Source organism: Canis aureus, chromosome X, assembly GCF_053574225.1.
Source record: "Canis aureus isolate CA01 chromosome X, VMU_Caureus_v.1.0, whole genome shotgun sequence".
NCBI lineage: Eukaryota > Metazoa > Chordata > Mammalia > Carnivora > Canidae > Canis > Canis aureus.
Genome location: NC_135649.1, coordinates 110,611,932 through 110,630,779, shown reverse-complemented (window position 1 = coordinate 110,630,779; position 18,848 = coordinate 110,611,932). Strand labels below are relative to the sequence as shown.

The 18,848-nt window shown below is 44.9% G+C and overlaps 1 protein-coding gene across 11 annotated transcripts; it reads left to right on the top strand.

The window, feature by feature from the left end:
- The first annotated feature begins 194 nt into the window (after positions 1-194).
- On the top strand, positions 195-14,211 carry SCML1 (Scm polycomb group protein like 1). 11 transcript variants are annotated; one of them, XM_077889668.1, is made up of 8 exons: positions 195-213; positions 4,813-4,961; positions 6,257-6,337; positions 7,008-7,085; positions 9,861-9,965; positions 10,358-10,895; positions 11,047-11,198; positions 12,586-14,211. In XM_077889668.1, exons 2-8 carry the CDS (start codon positions 4,932-4,934, stop codon positions 12,718-12,720), a joined length of 1,119 nt encoding a protein of 372 aa, XP_077745794.1. In that variant the 5' UTR covers positions 195-213; positions 4,813-4,931; the 3' UTR covers positions 12,721-14,211. The 11 variants fall into 11 exon arrangements, with proteins under 11 accessions (XP_077745794.1, XP_077745795.1, XP_077745799.1 ...); XM_077889669.1 differs by lacking the exon at positions 195-213 and adding an exon at positions 411-432; XM_077889670.1 differs by lacking the exon at positions 195-213 and adding an exon at positions 432-564 and having other exon boundaries at positions 7,011-7,085.
- The last annotated feature ends 4,637 nt before the right edge of the window (positions 14,212-18,848 follow it).

Sequence of the window (18,848 nt, the reverse complement as noted above, 5' to 3'; positions counted from 1 at the left end):
GCCACGTGCCCACCAGCCTCACTCGGCTTTCTCCACAAAGCGTCTTCAGTGCCGGAAGAATCACGCGCGCGCATGCGCTGGCGTCCCCGCGCAGCCGCAGAAGCGCCTCTCAGCATTGGAAGCTCGCGCACATGGTCTAGTGCCGGGTCTCAATCCCACCGGCTTTTGCGAACGGAAGTCAGAACTCAAACGCCCAGCTACCGACGCTCGGAGGTGGGCACTGCCGGTCGCGGGGTAGGAAGCAAAGCCCCTCCCCTCGGCTATCTCCCTAGCAACGTCCCACTCCCCAACCATTGCGCAGGCGCCCGCGGGATTGGTTAAGAGCCGCACGTATTGGAACCCGAGTGCCGCGTGCTCCCTGGTGCGCGCGATAGTTCCGGAACTTCCGGTGTCTTCGAGGTGGAGGCATCGCGTGACAGAACCCGACTTCCGGTAGGAGGATATCTTTTGAATCTGTGGTAGAGGTAACGGTTTTTGGCCGTTGTCGCTCCAGAAGGCTGGATTCGTCTACTGGTGTTGCGTCCTCTCCGGAGGCTGGTGTGTCAGGCCATGATGCAGGAACAGGTCTGTTAGCGGCACTGCCCCTGCCCTTGAACTTTCTTGTCTCGGTGTGCGCGAAAATCCGTTGAAATACGATTTGGCTTAACGGTTGGGGAGCTCCGGGGCGGAGTGGGGGGCGGGGCGGAGTGGGGAGCGGGCCGGGTGGGGGCGGGGCGGCGGGGGAGCGGGGCGGGGCGGGACCGGACTTGCCTCAAGCGAAGTGAAAGGACTCGCTCTTCGGAAAGCGTGAGTCTACGCTTTAATTTCGGTAGCGCTCTGAGGGGTGATTCAGGGTGGTTTCCGCCGCCTGTCCCGGGAAGCCGGCGCCTAGGAGCTTTGGCCATTTTTTGAGTACTGTGCTGACTTTCTGAGACAAGTAGATCCTCTCTCGTCCCTTCTTTTCCTCAGCGGAGGCGGGGGGTGGGGTGGGGCGAGAAACTACCCAGACAAACTTTATATAGAATTTTGAGTTGAAAGAATTTAACGAACTGGAACGCCTCGGTGGCTCGGTGGCTCGGTGGCTCGGGGGTTCGGCTCAGGGCGTGATCCCGGGGTTCCGGGATGGAGTCCCGCGTCGGGCTCCCTGCAGCGAGCCCGCTTCTCCCGCTGCCTGGGTCTCGGCCCGTCACGAATAAATAAATCTTAAAAAAAAAGAATTGGTGAACTAGAGAGCTGATTCGGTGAAACATGTTTTTGAGATTGAAACGTTGATTTTTGAGGCTTTGTTGGTAACCTCGTTTGATCAGTGACTGTTCATTCTTACTGGTTTATTGTAAATACGTAAACGAGGCGAAAGAAAATAAAGACGTGCGTTGAGCACGATCGTTTGGTAACTTGGTTAAAGATCGCTTCCTTCCTCTACCTGGCCCTCCCCAAATTCGGACTGTTTTAGGGTTTTAAACTACTTAATGTCAACAAATCGTGATATTATAAGCAGCTTTTTGCACGGTGTTTTATAAAAACAGGGCATGGGTTCAATTCAGTGCCGGGCATTGGGATACAGTCTGTGCAGCTTTATCTTACGTCTGGCAACTTTGGGGTCGCTTAAGTTTGATATGGACACAGGAAAGGCTCGTTTTGAGAGTTTGGACAGGATTTTTAGAAAATGATTGTTCCAGTGTATTGACACAGGATTTATTTTTTTAATTGGGTGTTGTAGTTTGCCCTGTTTTTGCTGTGTATATTTTGCAGTGGTTTTCTGGTGAAAAACGCTGTTTTCATCCTTCATATTTTCGATCAATTGATGGCAAGTGAATTCTTCGCAACTTTGGAAGCAGAATATTCAAATGACTTTTGAAAAATGCCTTTGAAATGCCTTTAATGTCTAAAAAACGTCTTTTTAAAAACTAGATGGTTTCTTGTTCTTACGTTCGTTATCGAGAGTTTAGGTTTTCTATCATAAAATATAAATGAGCTTCATTTTAAGTAAACTCGTTTTGCAAGATTTTGAGTTTAATGAATTATATTAATTAGTTTTGCATAATCCAGGCATGATTGGGCTCTAAGAAAGCTTTGCAGAAACTATCTTATGTAAAGAATGGAAAGGAACTAAAATTGATGCTGTGCCTGCTGTGAACCAGACATGATACTCTGTGCTTAACTGTGTCATTCAGTTTTACATATTCCTGTGAAGTAGATATTATTCTAACTTAATGAGTTAAGAAATTGAGGCACAGAAAGGTTTGCTTGGAGCAAAATAGCAAATTTTGCAGTTTGAATTTGGATCCAAGTATTTTTTAAAGCCCAGTTCTTTGCATTATGTCCTGGTATTTAAAATTTGTTTACAGGGGGCACCTGGGTGGTTGAGTGCCTTTGGCTCAGGTTGTGATCCTGGGGTCCTGGGATTGAGTCCCACATATGGCTCCCTGCGAGGAGCCTGGTTCTCCCTCTATATATCTGCCGCTCTCTGTGTGTCTCATGAATAAATAAAATATTTAAAAAGTAATAATAAAATAAAATTTGTTTACAAAAAAAATGGTTGAGGGGCATCTGCCTTAGGCTTGCTCAGGTCCTGGGATCAAGCCCCAGGTCTGGCTCCCTGCTCAGAGGGGAATCTGCTTCTCCCTCTCTTTCTCAAATGAATAAATAAAATCTTGGAAAAAAAAATAGTTGTTATAGCTACAGCGTACAGGGGCAGTGTGAATGAAAATTACATTATGACCCTGAATATTTATTGTCCATGTGCTCCATGACAAATAGTTCTGTTGGGAGGATGTTATGAATACCCAAATGATAAAATAATGGTAGTGAACAGTGGGTGCCTTTGCTATGCCAGCCATGCTTTTAAGCACTTGACACTGTATTAATTAATGTAATCCTCATAACTTCATGTGAGGTCTGTACTATTATCCCCGTATTACAGATTAAAAAAAAAAAAAAAAGCACAGAGCAGTCAAACAGCCAGTAAGTGGAGGAGCTAGGACCTAAAACCCAGGTATTCTGACCCAAGCCTGAGGTCTTTATGCTATTTGGTGTTTCCCTTTGTGTAACAGTTACCTCAAAAGCATTATTGTGTGAGCTTTCTGGTACTTTGAGGAAAGCAGTGTCCACTTCCAGATGGGATGACTTAGCACCTTTCCTTTGTGGAGATAGAACTTGAGTTGAGCTTTGAAGTTGAATAGGTTCTTCTAGATGAGAACCAGCAGGGTATTGTGGGTAGAGGTCATGAGAGTGAGAGGTTCAAAGAGTGCAAGATTGGTGATTTGTAAATGTGCCACAGAGGTAGAAATGTCTGGATTCTAGTGGTGGACTCAATGAATGTTGCATCTATGTCTAACTACAGCCAAGTTTTAGTTGCAGTGTCATTAATCCAGTAGGGAATTGTCTGATTTTAAGAGTCTAAAACGGTGGTGGTGTAAGTTGTCTATAAAAGGCCGATAGTAAATATTTTAGGTTTAGAGCAAGGGGACAAGTGGTAAGAGGTGATCTCACTTGAGGGATGTGGAGGCTCCTGACTGTGTGAGGACCTTGTAAGCCATAGTAGGAGTTTGGGTTTTATTTTGTTGTCAGAGAAGGGATTCCAGGTGATTTTAATAATGAATAAGTCAAGCCCATAGACTCTGGAGCCAGACTGCACCACTTACTAGCTATGAGTCCCGCATAAATTATTTAAACTCACTTAGCCTCAACTTTCTCTTAAGAAAAATGGGGGTAACAATAGAGCATGCCACATAGGGTTATTATCAGGAATATTTAATGAGGTAACACACATCAAGTGCTTAGATCATTGCCCGGCACAGAGTCGGCTGTAAAATCTGTATTTTACAGGTATTAATATATCTGTACCCTGTGGTATATTCTAAATTTTCTATAGTGAAACATATTTGATGAAAAATTACATATATAAAACTTAAAAATTGTTGGAAGTACGATGAGATTATAGGAAATACTATTAGAGTTGGGAAATTTGAGTTCAGTATTCTCATTCCTGAAGAGTTCAAGTAGAGGTACAAGACTACTCTGCAGTGTTCTTTGTCAGATCTGTAAATTGGGGACTGCTTACATAAATGATGGCCTATCAGCAAGATAGGAAATGAGGACATTGTTAAAGTGACTATAGTATTTCTAAAGGTATTGGTTTGGAAAGACTTCTCCCATCATTGATTACTTTAGCCTGTTTTGAGCTTTGGATCAACTGACTTGCACACTGTGTTCTCTCTTTTGTGTCTTTTACTCACTTCTTTATGGTTGTGAGATTCATTCTCGTGCGTAGCAATAGTTGGTTCATTCTCATTGCTGTGTAGGCTTCCTTTGTATAAAACACAACAGTTTAATTATTATTAGTCTTATAACCAGAATAAAACAACCAGTTTAAAGCTACACCTCAAAGTGGAAGGGTTTTTTTTTGGGGGGGGGTGTTCTTTGTTTTTGTTTTTGTTTGGAAGTAGAGAGAGCATGTAATTGGGAAGAGGCAGAAGGAGAGGGAGAAAGAATCTTTTTTAAAAAATATTTATCTGAAAGAGAGAGAGAGACAAATAGCATGAGCAGGGGAGGGGCAGAGGGAGATAAACCCAAGAAGACATAGGGCTTGATCCCATGACCCTGAGATGGTGACCTGAGCTGAAACCAAGTCAGATGCTCAACTGACTGAACCACCGAGGCATCCCTGAATAAAGGTTTATTCTAAATCACTAATGGAAGTATTATTGTTTTGTCATTCTCTAAAATTCAGCCAGTACTCCAATTCACTTTGAGTTGGCATTTGGAGAACATATTCCTATTAAGTTTATTATGGTAATATGTGAAGTAACTTTTTTATGTGTTGCTTTTCAGGAGTAGGTGGTTTACCTGCCCTGGGTGACCAGGCAGTTTCACAAATAAGTCCTCCAGCAAGCTTAAATATAAATAGGCCCAACTCAGAGGAAGTGGAGTGCTGCTGTTGCACAAAAAAGATGTCTAGCGGCTCCAGTGAAGCTGATGTGGTTTGTATTTCAGATTGAAAAATCTGTCTTTGTTCTTTTCATTGTGCTGTGTTTCTTTTCTAAATTTAATTCAATGAAATGCAGAAATAACAAGTTCATAAGTTTTGACAGTGATCTATAAAGCTTCAACAAACATTCATATATAGGTTTTTTTGTGAACAGATACTAGCATTTCTCTCAGGAGTTGAATTGCTAGTTCATAGAGTTAATGTAAATTTATGAAAATCTGCCAGTCTTTCAAAATGGTTGTGCTATTGTACAATTCTGTCACATCCTAGTATTTTTTTTGATTCCTGAAGGTGAGTGAAAATATAGATTACTAAACTGTATATAATTCGGCTTAACAGAAAAAGCATTTCTTTACTTAAATAAGGATGTGGGTATTAATGCTACCTAAACACTATTGGCAATTCTCATAACTTCTATCAGCCCCAGTATCTTTTCATCTTTGGAGTTAATGTTACTGAGAATTTCTTTCTGACATAAATATGTGGGAGCAGTTTGAAAAGCATGAGGTTATATACAGTATATTTTTATAAGAACTAATCTATAGCCCATTCCATATTATTTTGGTTATGTTTTTTGAAACAAAGACTATATAGCTTCTATCTGTCTTTATTTTAACATTATTCATATAGTTTATAATTCATTCTTAGAATGCTATTATTAAATGAAATGTAATATTTCAGGTTATTTATTGTGTATTTATTTATACCCTATCCTATTCCAAAAAAAAATGTTTTAAGGTGATAGAGATTAATTTATCAGGAAAAATAGGTGCTTAAATGTTTCCTATTTTGTCCACAGAGTGGCACTGTTGGATTATTTAAAAATCAAAAGCTTTGTAACACACACACACACACACACACACACACACCCTGTTCTCTGTTCATGGTTAGAAATAACTTGCTTTTCTCTCTTTCTCTCTCTCTCTGCTTTTCTCTCTCTCTCTCTCTCTATCTCACACACACACACACACACACAGTTCTTTGTTCATGGTTAGAAATAACTTGCTTTTATAGCAGTTCTGGTGTCAGGTTACTAGATTAGTCTTTCTACCCTGAGGTACTCAAGAGGTTAATAAGCTCAATGGAAGATTTTATCTTAAGTGTAGTTAAGGTAATGAGAAGACAATTTTTCAAGTACACCTTCTCATGTAGTAGTATTTACAATGGACGAAGGTCCTTTAATATCCCCAATAGGCTTTTGAAGCTTCTTAAAAGTGAAATTGAAGTCCTCAGTTTCTCTTTCAGTTCTGTCTTTCATCTTTCCTTTTGTTAATACATCTTCCTTAGATAAGAACACGAATACCTGCTTATGATGATGATAATACTGTTCTTTATGCATATGAACCAAACACTGCATATATCAATAATGTAAGTAATGTTAATTGCCATTTGCCAAATATATTAACACTTAACCATTTTAAAGAAAAAAGTTTAAATTCTTCATATACTATAGAGGTTCCTCTAAATTCACACAAAAAATATTGGCCTCTACTGAATTTATTTGCTTCTTTTCATTAGACAGTGACCACTTATCCATTTTACCTCCCTTTTCTTTATGTTGTAGGAAGTTCAGGGCAATTTATACTCCTTTTCAGTACAAAACTCAAAACCTAGGTCCTTCTGATATAATAAATTCCTATTTCCTCTCTAAATCAGCAGTTATCATTTTCATTCTCATATTAATGTGCGGTTTTATTTTATTTTGTCGCTACTTTTTTTTTAAGATTTTATTTATTTATTCCTAAGAGACACAGAGAGAGGCAGTGACACAGGCAGAGGGAGAAGCAGGCTCCCCATGGGGAGCCCGATGTGGGACTTGATCCCAGAACTCCGGGATCATGCCCTGAGCCGAAGGCAGCCGTTCAACCACTGAGCCACCCAGGGATCCCTTGTCTCTGCTTTAGGTTAAGACTTCTGAACCCCTTTGAAAAGTTGGTGAAAAATAAAAATTTAAATAAATAAAGTGTTTTTTCCTCCTAGGATTCAATTTAGCTCTTACAAAAGTAAAGCATTAACTATTTAACTTTTAAAATATTAGCAGGAAAACGTTATGTCTGAGACCTCCTACAACGAAGAGCAGCAAAAAACAGTGCTGGACGTCCTTACTCACTGTCAGGTACAGAAGTTCTGTCTCTCAAATGTAGATTTCTGAAATACTATGTTAAAATCCCGGTTATCTCATATAAAGTATACAATGAATTGAAATTTTGCTGTATCAAATTCATTATGATTATCCCTTCATTGTGATGATTTTTAACAATTTCTGGTTAGAATAGCATCTCCAGGTGAAAATCTTGAAATACCAGTATGTACATCTGGTAGCTTTGTTTTAAAAGCCTTTAACTGAAAAAATGTATGTCATGTTGTGCAATATTGAATTAATTTCCCCTACAAAATCTTTAAAGGAAATTGCCTGATATGGATAAAACTTAGTATGTGCTGCCTAAATGCATTGCTGAGATATCTCAGTCAAAAAAAAATGGCAGCTCATCATTCTTTTTTTTAAAGTATACCTTATATCATTATGAGGAGATTTTGTACAAGTTAGCGTGTCAGTAGAGATTGATAAGTATAATTATCAAGGATTTGGTAGCTGCATCCTCTAGAAGTAGTGAAAGTTTATTTTTTTAAAAATGGATGTTAAGATCCAAAGTTTGTTAGTTAAAATGAGCTACCGTGCCTAAGTCCAGAATCTTTATCAATAAGAGTGATAAAGAGTGAGTCTTTATCATTCTTATTGAGAACAGAAGTGGATGGCTTCGAGGGAACACGTCAAGTCTTTGGGGAAGGATGTCCAGATTGGGGGGGACGGTTCTGATTTCAGGCAGGGCCCTCTCTGGCCTGCCTCCTGTGAGCATCCACAACACCCCTGGCTAGGACGGCTCTGCCAGGGCCTTCTCTTTGAGCGACTGTATGAGATGTGGTGGGCCAGAGCGTGGGGGAGGAGAGATGCTGGGGGCCCTAAGTCAGAGCCCTGAAACGGACCAGCAGGGAGCCTCCCCGTTTCTTCCAGTGTGTGAGCTCTCTCCTTTCTTCAGCCCCTGTCCTCAGAGGGCTAGACCTGTTGCTGCACACTTCCAGCTTTTCTTTTTCTGTCCTTGCCCAGAGTTCTCTTTAGGGAAACCCCAGCCCTACACAGGCTGGGAAACAGAGGGGGCCCTGTGGCCTGTCCACTGGCCTGGGATCGGGCCTCTCCCTCTCTAAGGCTAAGTTAGCTGGCACTGCTCTGCCTCTGAGCCTCTTCCATGGGCTGGGACACCTCCGTTCGTGAGTGGCCCGCTCCTGCACCTTGCGCCTCTGGCTCCATTGCTCTGCCTACCCTCCACAGCTTAAGGCCGCCTCCTCTTTGGGCCTCCCATCTCTCTTCCTGTCATGCATTCTCTCTCCTTCCCTTAAAAATCCAGCTCTTTGAACATCATTTATGTTCACCGGCTAAACATCTGACTTCCGATGTTCTCTCTGTTTGGGTAATTTTGAATCTACTGTCCTTCTGCCTTCTCTGCCCTTCCCTGCGTCTTTACCTAGTGAGCACCATCTTGTCTTGTAATCCTCAGTGTAGACGTCTCCATTGAAAAGCCTGCCACCACTGCCAGCCTGGCTTAGGTCTTGCTCTTCTACGCACACTTAGCCTCCCATTCCTACCTGTGTCAGAGCCATCAGAGGCATAAGGATAGTAGGAATATTACTGGATGATTGAGCATTACTGGACCAGGGGTTGTGTAGTACTCTTGTCATGACGTTAATATTAATAACCATACCACTGCGCCTCACGTTGTCCTCAAGGGAACTGGGGGAGAGATTTCTCATCTCGATTCTCTACATGAGGAAATTGAAGCACAGAGAAGTTAAGGAACGCGCCCAAGGTCACACAGCTGAGAAGCAGAACTCTGGTCTTTGCACCCGTGTGTTCCCCGAGAGCCTGCACTGTTCACCTCAGTGCTGTCGGCTGGAGGGTCTCGCTTATCATGCATCAGAACCACCTGGAGGGCAGATAGCTGCCCCCACTCAGAGTTCCCCAATTCAGTAAGTGGAGGGCAGGAGCTCATGTGTTTCCGACAAGCCAGTGGGTGACTCGTGCTACTGGTCTGAGACCACACTCTGAAAACCATGGCTCCGGGCTGCCCATCACTTTATTGAAATCTCTCCCCAGCTAACACGGGGAGCTCCTTAGGGCAGGATCTGTTGGTTGTCTTGTTTCCTTTTTTCCTTTTCTGTCCATAGTCCTGGCACCTAGCAAAGCCATTCTGATAGGAAGTAGGCCCTCAGTACGTGTTTATTTATTTGAATGAATGAATGAGGAAATGGTTCTGGCCTCCTGTGTAAGTGTATTTTTTTCTGAGCATTTTGAAATTTCTGAGTATTTGAAGAATTCTCGGGTTTTATTAGTCACATACCTGGTTGGCTGCGAGGGGACATGTCCTGGAAGGTTTTGTAAGGTTGTTGATTGCCTGATTTCAAAATACTTTGAAGTCACAAGTCACATCTGTTATATTTGGCTCACTGTTCTTTGCAGAGTGGAATGCTCATTGCCTGTGAATTCACACCATGATTAGATGGAAAGAGGTTCTTTGGCTTTTTAGCAGATTTGAAGATTTCTTTCCTAAAATAGCTCTTTCGTTGATCTAAAAGGACTCCATCATAAATGTGGTGGCTTTAAGAATGATGGGACGTTTACTTTCTGGTTTAGAGCTTCATTAAATGCCTGTATGGCATGGAGTAGTTGAGTAGGAGGCTGGGGCTCCTATCTCAGCTGGCTCGGCTCGGCATCACCAAAACCAGAGATCTGGTTCTGACAGCTTGAGAACTTTTCTTTGTTTCTGGCAGTCAAAATTGGGCTGCTTTGTTGTGTTACTTTTGAAATAGAAACTATTAATAGCTTGTGTTATAATAGGTCATCTATGATGCTATTCAAAACCTGGATAAGAAATTTGATGTCATTCATGGAAAAGTTTCAAAAATCCACCGTTTTCGTGCAAAAGCATTGTGGCAAAATCGCGTGAGTGTTATAAAAATATTTTCACAACTGTAGTAGACCCCTCATTTCTAAAGATGCCAATGAGTTAGAAATGAGAAGGAACTATTAACTAAGTGATTAGCAACGCCAGTTGATTCTTGCTGTAGCAGGCAGAAGATGGGAGACTAAAACTTGTTGGGAAAATGCTTAAGTTTAAGTTTGAGAAATGTATGACAATATTTTTATGTTTAAAACCACAATATATAAAATTCAGTTAAAGTGTATGGTTGAGGAAGAACAAAAAATCATATAATCAAAGTAGAGCATTAATCTTTAGTAATATAAAACAGTGTTACATGAAAAATAAATTTACATTTACTACTTCCTTTTTTACTCACTGACAGTTGGTTTATGCTGGGTTTGTGTCATTTCAGAAGCCACTTGGATATGCCTACAAAAATTATAGTTACCTGCTTTCCAGAAAGATCAAATTCCAGAAAATGAGAAAAAAGGAGCCTCCTTCTTCATTCTCTTACCCTGAAAGTTATAGCCCAACTATGCCAGTAGAAAGGCCCACAAGTGGTTCCCCACCCAATATTATAGGATCACCTTACCGTTCAGAGGTGGGGTCCCCAGAACAGGATCGAGAGTCATTCCTCCAGGAGCAGGAGCCAAACCTGAGCCAGAGTCCGCCACCTACCACCATCTATTCTTCACATTCATTTCAGCCATATTTCTCATCTAAAAAGCCAGTGCAGGGCTCCTCTTCCATGCCCTGCTATCATAGCCCTGGGGCCCATAGCAGCAGCATGTTCTCACCTACTCGTGCTTCCACAGCAACACCTGGTGCCATGATGGCACAAGGTGAACCCAGTCTGATACATAACCCTGAGATGATGGCTTATCCAACTTTAATGGAAAACCAGAGCCTCAACCATGCTGCCTCATCTCATTGTATCCCACCCAACTTTGGTGAGTGTGAAATGACAGATATTACAGGTAGCACTATTTAACCTATAATCTTCAACATCCTTGATGCAAGGTCATTTCTCCCTACATAACATCTCTTCTTTCAGGATAATGGTCAGGTCAAGTTTGATTTGTCTTTTTCTCCCCATTGAAGCTACAAGTTCACCAATTCGAGCTAACCCAGGTTTCCTGAAACGAGGCTTCCCTGATGACCCTTCAACCTGGTCCGTAGATGAAGTGATCGAGTTTCTGAAACATAGAGATCCTCAGACACTCAACCCCATTGCTGATCTTTTCAGGCAACATGTAATGTATATTTTGATCTGGTTTTCCTGCCATAATGCGTTTTTCTTTTTTTTTTTTTAAAGTAATCTCTATACCCAAAGTAGGCCTTGAACTCAACCACCCCAGATTAAGAGTCGCATGGTGTAGGACTGAGCCAGCCAAGTGCCCCTGCCATAATGCTTTTGAATGACCTCTATGCAGGCCCTTCAGTTGGGTACTGGTTAGTTGTACACATGGTGTGGGGGGAGCCCTATCAACTGATTTTCCATATGTGAGAAAGGTCACTTTGCCCAAAGTTAGATCCTTAGCCAATAGAGGCTGGATTTAAATAGGAACAACCTGACAAGGTGTCTTCCTTGATATGATGCCCAATGAATCCAGCAACTGATTATTTGGCTCGGTTCTGTCAACCTTATATGGTTATTGACTATTTAGGATGCTGATCCCCTCATGCCATTTGCAAAGTAACATCATGGGCTAATTTTTTTTTAAGTTCTAATTTTCATTGTACTTTGTCGAAAAAGTGCAGAAGGTACCTGACAAAGGCAGTACTATAAGGGGTTTTTCAGGTCTTTTCAGACAGTACAGTTTTATTGTTAAACCAGAACTTGTGAAAACCAAGTAATATGTTTCAACATCAGTCAGTTAGTAAAGAATTTGAGGGAGGGTGCCTTTTGACTATCAAGTCATAGTTTTATAGTGTTTTCTAATAAAATTAGTGGCCATATATTTGATATACCCTTTTCAATATGGCAAGAAAATAATTAGGTTTTAGCATCTAGCTGGCTTCAGGCAACTAATTTATTAGCTTTCAACATCAAGGCAACATATAGCACATGTACAGTTTGTATGGATGCTGAAATCCTCAGATTCCAAACTGTTCTAAGAAAGTTAATAGGCATCTGAAATTCATTTCTATCATTCATAGTTTTTAGTCTGTCATAGATATGCATTATTTTATTCCACACAGTATTTAAAGATTGGCAGTTTGATGCCTAGGACATTTTTAAGATTTTAGGTTAGGAGCACCTGGGTGGCTCAGTTGGTAAAGCGTCCGCCTTTGTTTCAGGTCATGATCCCAGGGTCCTGGGAACAAGTCCCAAGTCAGGCCCCCCTTCTCACTCTCCGTGTCCTTCTGCCCCCTCCCACTTCATGCATGCATGCATGTGCACGCTGTCTCTCTGTTTCTCTCTCTCTCAGATATTTTTTTAAAAAAAGATAGGTTAAGTTTTCTTAAAATTCGAAGTATATTTATAGATGGTCGAACCATGCTTCACTGTACAAACTATATTTTTTAATTTTCAACAAGCAGGTGTATACTCAGAATGTTCTTGTATACGAAGAAATGACCATTCTGATAAAATGTGAGCACATTAACTAATTAATTGTCATTTCCTTCTGTCTATAGGACATTGATGGGAAGGCTCTGCTATTGCTCAAGAGTGACATGATGATAAAGTACATGGGGCTGAAGCTAGGGACAGCCGTGAAGTTGTGCCACTACATTGATAAGCTTAAAGAAGAAAAATTCTTTAACAATTAAATACATGTTTGTGTAAGTTTAGCTTGGATTTCATTCAGGGAGACAAGTGCCATCTTGGTGTAAAATCATTTTTTTGCCCTTAGAAGTTTTTGCTGTGTAGAAGGTTCCTCTAAAAATATGTTCTATCCAGAATTGCAGATCTATGTTACAGTCTGGTCTACTATTATAGAAGCCATTTAACATGTTACTATTGGCATATTCAGACTGGGAGTTTGTTCTTCATATCAGTTTATTATTTTCATTTTATAGTTTACGAATGTACTTCATACAGGAAACAGAAACACCTCTAATTTTTGTTCATCTTTATCTATAGAACCAAAATAGCTGAATCCCAAAGAGAAAATACTAGAGATTGACAAGTTCTCTAATAAAATCCATGGGTTTTTCTTACAAGAAAACTTAAAGATGCAACTATAGATAGATAGCATCTTTCTAAATGTTTGTTACTGTAAGGTTCCGTTCATGTGCTACCAGTTTCCCAAAAGGGAAAGCCATATTATTTCTATATATGTTATATTCCTACTTAAGATTAAAAGCAACCTTACAAACCTTTCATGAAGTATTCTTACCAGTTTTTAGATAAACTGTCAGATAGAACGGTTATTTTATGCAAGTGGTACTTATTTTAAAACTTAGATATTTTGCCTAAGCTTGGACATTTCACTAGGCATTCATTGCTCACATCTCTCTGTAAAGATGCCTGTGTCCAAATACTTAAAAGATATATATTTTATTGTGTTCAAAAGGATACTGTTCCATATTTATATTTTGTTCTATAGATGAAGTATACACATAAGTAAATCTTTTCTTTTAGAATTTAAAAATAGCACTTTGTACTTCCACAGAGGTAAAGATAATCTATTTTCAGTGAGATGTTTTTATTCTGTTTACAATACTCACATCATTTGCCATCACTAGTACCTCTTAACTGACTCTTCAGGGTTTCCATACATGGAAGTTCTCTGTTTTGTGCAATGTTCCTAATTCATTTGCTTTCTGAGCCATTTGTCCTACTAAACTTTAGAAGATACATTAGTTCTGATATGTCATTTTAGACTTTATTTTAAAAACTAGAACTTTTAAGAGAAACATGTTCATTGTTACTGTTTTACTATTTATTATCTTATATAACATTTGATGTAGTATTTATAAGCTATAAGAATCGGTGCTAAGTGTATTAGCCATTTGTTACAAATGCCAATAAAATGTTCACCAGGGGCAAAAATGTACATTTTCCTTTTTGAAAACCAAATGTACTTTATAAACAAAACCAATTATTTACTGGGCACATGATTTAAAAGGTGCTTTTTAATGTTCATTTATGTTATTTCTTTTTAAGACAAGATTCTATCTTAAACTTGATCTTCTCTCAAATTGTTTGTGTGAAGATGCTGTGCCCAGTTGAACAGTCCTCAGGTGTTTGTATGAATACTGTGTTTTACAATTTTCAGATTTTAAAATATAATAAAGTTTTAAAACCACAATAATGAATGTCACAGTCTCCACTTTGACTTTTTTTGCTTTCACTGCATGACATTAATGTACGAATTTATTAGAGTTGATAAAGAAACGCTTTACTAAGTGTGTGGTTTTGTGTCCAAATACTTGCCCTCGTTCTACAGTTAGGCTGATCCCTAGCAGCAAGGGCTGATCTCTTGTAGGGCCTTAAACTAGACCCCAGGGGAGCAGTACAGGGTTCCATCAGTGAGCTTTGTGCTCAAAACTTGTGGCTCACAATGGTACTGATGATGCAAGTGTGCTAGAAAATGACAATGGCCCCCACAGATCCCGTCACCACCCCTGCCCCGGGGTGGGGGGGAGGAGGGGGTGTCTACATCTGGCTGGCAGGACCTGGCTGCCCTTTTACTCCTGGGGGCCAGGAGCCATACTGCCTTTCTGCTTTCAGCTCTCCCAGCTTACAGGGTGGAAAAGCCTTAGAGGCTCAGGCTTTTGAGGTTGAATCGCCTTCAGTGTGACCCCTTGCCCCCTCCCCTACGCCGTGTCTCTGAAGCCGGAGATGCCTCCCGCTGCCGTAGCATGGCTGCTGGTTCACTGGAGACGACAGGGCCCTCGCTGAGGCTCCAGGGCTGATGCTCTAGTGGCTGGGACGGGGATGTCACTTTGCCGTCTGGGGCCCGGGTGATTGAGAACCCCTCGAGCTTTACTGTCTGCTTTGTAAAATTTTAGTCCAGAGATACCGTTGCCACGTTAGGCTCTTGGGAACTCTCCAGGCTTTAAAAGTGATCTTTCCTCTGGTTTTGCCTCAGTCCATCCTTCCAGCCCCAGCTGGCGGCATTCTGCAAGCTGACCTGTGCAGCCCGCTGGGCGCGCGCGGCGCTCGCTCTCGTCTCTGCGTGGTTTCTAATCGTCCGGGAGTCTGCGGTCCAGAGTAGGACTTCCCGGACGTTTAAACGCGGGCCCCTCGGGAAGCATGAAAAAGCCAAGGCCTTCTGTAATCTGATTAGAAATTAAGAACTAAACGTCAGGAGTAGGAGCAACGTCGTGGGGAGGCAGAGCCCTGGTTTTGAAGCTACCTGAGGGAGCGCGCACACCTGGCTGAGTCAGCGCAGCACGGTTGAAATCCTGGGGCTGCGTGTACAGGGAGGTGCCGGGACTTGCTGGTGTTTGGAAGGCCCCTGAGGCTGATCCGGGGGACGAGGGCGGGCTCCAGGCACGGAGGATGTGCGGCCCGCGCCGCGCGGGCGAGCAGACGCAGAGGGCGCTCCTTCCTCCACCTCGCCACGCGCCCTCCTTTGTCCTCCCCGCGGCGAGCACGTGCTCAGCTCGAGCTGCCCTGCCTTCTCCCGGCGACGCTGGAGGTAAGTGGGCGTTCGGGACCCGCTCTGGCGCCCGGGGCACTCGCTGCCCGGGGGGGGGGGGGGGGGCGGGTCCCTAAGGCGTACGCCACTATCTGCTCCCCTCGAGCTGCCTGGAACGGAGCGGAGACGCCCCAGGGTTCCTGGAGAGGAGAGCCGCGGGGGGCGCACGGTAGAGCAGAGGAGCAGTTCCCGGCGACGCGAGAGGGTCCTGGCCCCTCAGGACTCGGGGCCGCGGCACCAGGCCGAGCAGGAGCGCTCTCCTCGGACCTGCCCCACGCCCTCGGCTACCAGCGCTCGGAGGCCGAAAGGGCGGCCACGCCGAGCAGCAGGTCTTGCCGTGAGCGTGCATCCTAGCTCGGGCGCGGCCGGCGCTGCGCAGGGGCCAGCACGGTTCGGCTCAGCGAACGTTTCCCTGCATCCGCCGAAGAAAACAAGGAGGAAGCTGCAAGGATCGTAGAGTAACGCAGTCTGTTGTTGTTGTTGTTGTTTTAAGATTTATTTGTTCATGAGACACAGAGAGAGGCAGAGACACAGGCAGAGGGAGAAGCAGGCTCCCCGCGGGGAGCCCGATCCCAGGATCACACCCTGAAGGCAGCCGCCCAACCGCTGAGCCACCCAGGTGCCCCCAGCAATGGTATTTTTGAAGTGTAATTTAGAAAGTGGAGGTGGGAGAAAGCAGCCCCAGAAGGTGCTAACCGGTTTACAGGCTCCCGGGGTGGAGAGTGAAGGAGGGCGGCACCCTCCTGTCTGTGTGGGCCCACAGCACTAGAAGGCTCCAAAGATTTGGGCAACTTGAGAAATGCACAGAATGGGGCAGAGGTCAAGGAGGCAGGAGGTACACCAGGTGACCTCTGCCTGGCTGAGCGGAGGAGGAGCCACCGCCTGAGGAAGTGTCGCTTTAGCCAGCACCAGGACAGCCGCGAGGGCGGAGGGGGTGGGGGGCGGGGGTGCAGGGGGCTGCAGAGGGTGCAGGGAGGGCGCAGGGGACGCCCTTCCAGGCCAGGGACGCCGCTGAGCAGGGCTGAGCTGCTATACACCCACCCGTGTCTCTTCTAGGAGATTTGGGGTTCATTTGAAGACCTCACAAATACATCTGGTGAGCATTTAATCAAAAGCTTGTAACTTTGGCCTCACGGTAAATCAGGGGCTCCCCCGTCATTTGCCAAACACTGCATCCTTAGCCCACTCCTTCCAAAGAATCACCCTCACCGTCTATTAAATCCCTAAGGATAAATGCTCAGAAAACAGAAACGTGCAGCTCGCCTAAGGAAGGGACCGGCAGGAACACAAACAGGATGCATGTTATTCCTCCCCTTTTATCAAATTAGCAGAGATGAAAAACAGTATTAATTATTCATGCTGATGAGAAGTAAATTTGGTACAAACACATCCAAAGGGCGGTCCAAAGGTATCTGTAGGAAGCCTGACTGGGTCGACAATCAGGGGATTTTCAAAATCAAGTGGAGGAGATGTATTCACGTGGAAAGGCTTTCATGATATGTCGATCCAAGTGGGTCACAGAAGCGAGTGTGTCGCATGACTTCCCTGGCGGGTTCTATTGTGTGTTTCTTTTTTTTTTCTTTTTCTTTTTTTTTTTTAAGATTCATGTATTTATTCAGAGAGAGCGAGAGAGAGGCAGAGACACAGGCAGAGGGAGAAGCAGGCTCCACGCAGGGAACCCAACGCGGGACTCGATCCCAGATCCCCAGGATCACACCCCCGGCTTCAGGCGGCGCCAAACCACTGCACCACCGGGGCTGCCCTGTGTGTTTCTACATAATGTGCTTGCGTGTCCAGAAGACACTTTGCAAGATGTATACAAACATGTTTACAGTGCGCGTCTCCGGGTAGGTGGGATTCTGGGTCTGTTTCATTTCGTTTTGCTGATCTTTACTCTCTGATCTGGCTGCAGTGTATTGCTGTCATAATGATTGTTTAATTAGGAAAACCCAGGCCATATCATGTTGAAATCACTGCGGAAGATAAAAGGAAATAACGCATTGCCGTTTCGTGGGAGGCAGAAACAGCAAAACCATAAGGAAAAAGCGTAACAGATGTCAGAAGGCCTCCTTAATGTAATGACACGTATCAACAGATCAAACCTCCGTATTAAACAATCCAAGGATGGATTCTAAAAACAATGAGATGCTTTCACCCACCTTGTCATTCGCTTTAAACACTAAAGATAAAGGGCTGGACAGAAAGTGATCTGCAGATGAACCGAAGGGAGGCCGCAGTGATAATACGGGTCCGGCAACGTGGAACATCCGGGAAGAGGCAGTCGGCTCCTCGGGAGCCCCTGCACCAGCGAGGCCCGAGGTCAGGGTCAGGGACGGCGGCTCGGGAACTGGCGGAGGTGGCCGGGGACACAGAGTCCGAAAGTCGCGAGCAACACCAGGGAGGCCACGCGGATAACTTACTAGAAAAAGAGGACTTTGCTGTATCTTTCAGCCTTTGACGTAAGGAAGCAAAGTGAAAGGGCAGGTATTGCTACAGCGCGAGACATCCGATTGTACTGGCGGCCGTGAGACTGCAAAGAGGATTCGGTGCGTTCAGGGAGGTGTGGACCGGTCACGACCTGGAGTCCCCACTGAGGTCGGAGCGCGGGGGCAGCACAGGAAGCGCGGTCAGCACGGCTGCGGGCTGGCGCCCAAAACCACAAGCGGCGGGAGGCTTCCGAGACCCGGAGGAGGAAAACGACAGTCGTCCCATCCCTCTGGCCACCGCTTTCTCCCGACATGCTCCGAGCGCGAGGCCTGCCTGGTCGTCTCCCCCATCCGCGGGCTTCGGCTCCCCGGGCTCAGCCGGGCTCAGGAAGCAGGTGCGCCCGCGCGTCATCGGGTCAAGGGCAGCCTGCGGCTCTGTACCTGCGCCGCCGGTGTCGCCGCCTCGCGTCACGCCTTCCCGCGGCCATGCGACAGCTCGGGTCACCGCGGGGGAAGGGGCAGCCGGGGCGAGGAGACCTTCCGAGCCACGGCCACGTTCGCGGGGGCCCCGCGTCCGCCGGCCCAGGAGCCCCGTCACCGGGCGGCTGCCCCTGCGGCCCTCGCTTGTGGGTGCGCCCTGGTCACGGACGCCGCTGCGTAGGGACAGCCTCTCCGCCGCCCCGACGGCCCCGCCGGGAAGGGGCCCCGCGTGCCCGGCCCACGGCGCCGCCCCCCGCGAGGCCCCGGCCCCTCCAGGCCACGGGGCGCCCGCTCCCTCCAGGAACCCCCCCACGGGGCGCCCGCCCCCTCCAGTCCCCCTCTCCCTGCGGCCCGCCCCCTCCAGGCCCCCCCAGGAGGCCCCCCCGCGCGGCCCGCGCCAGGG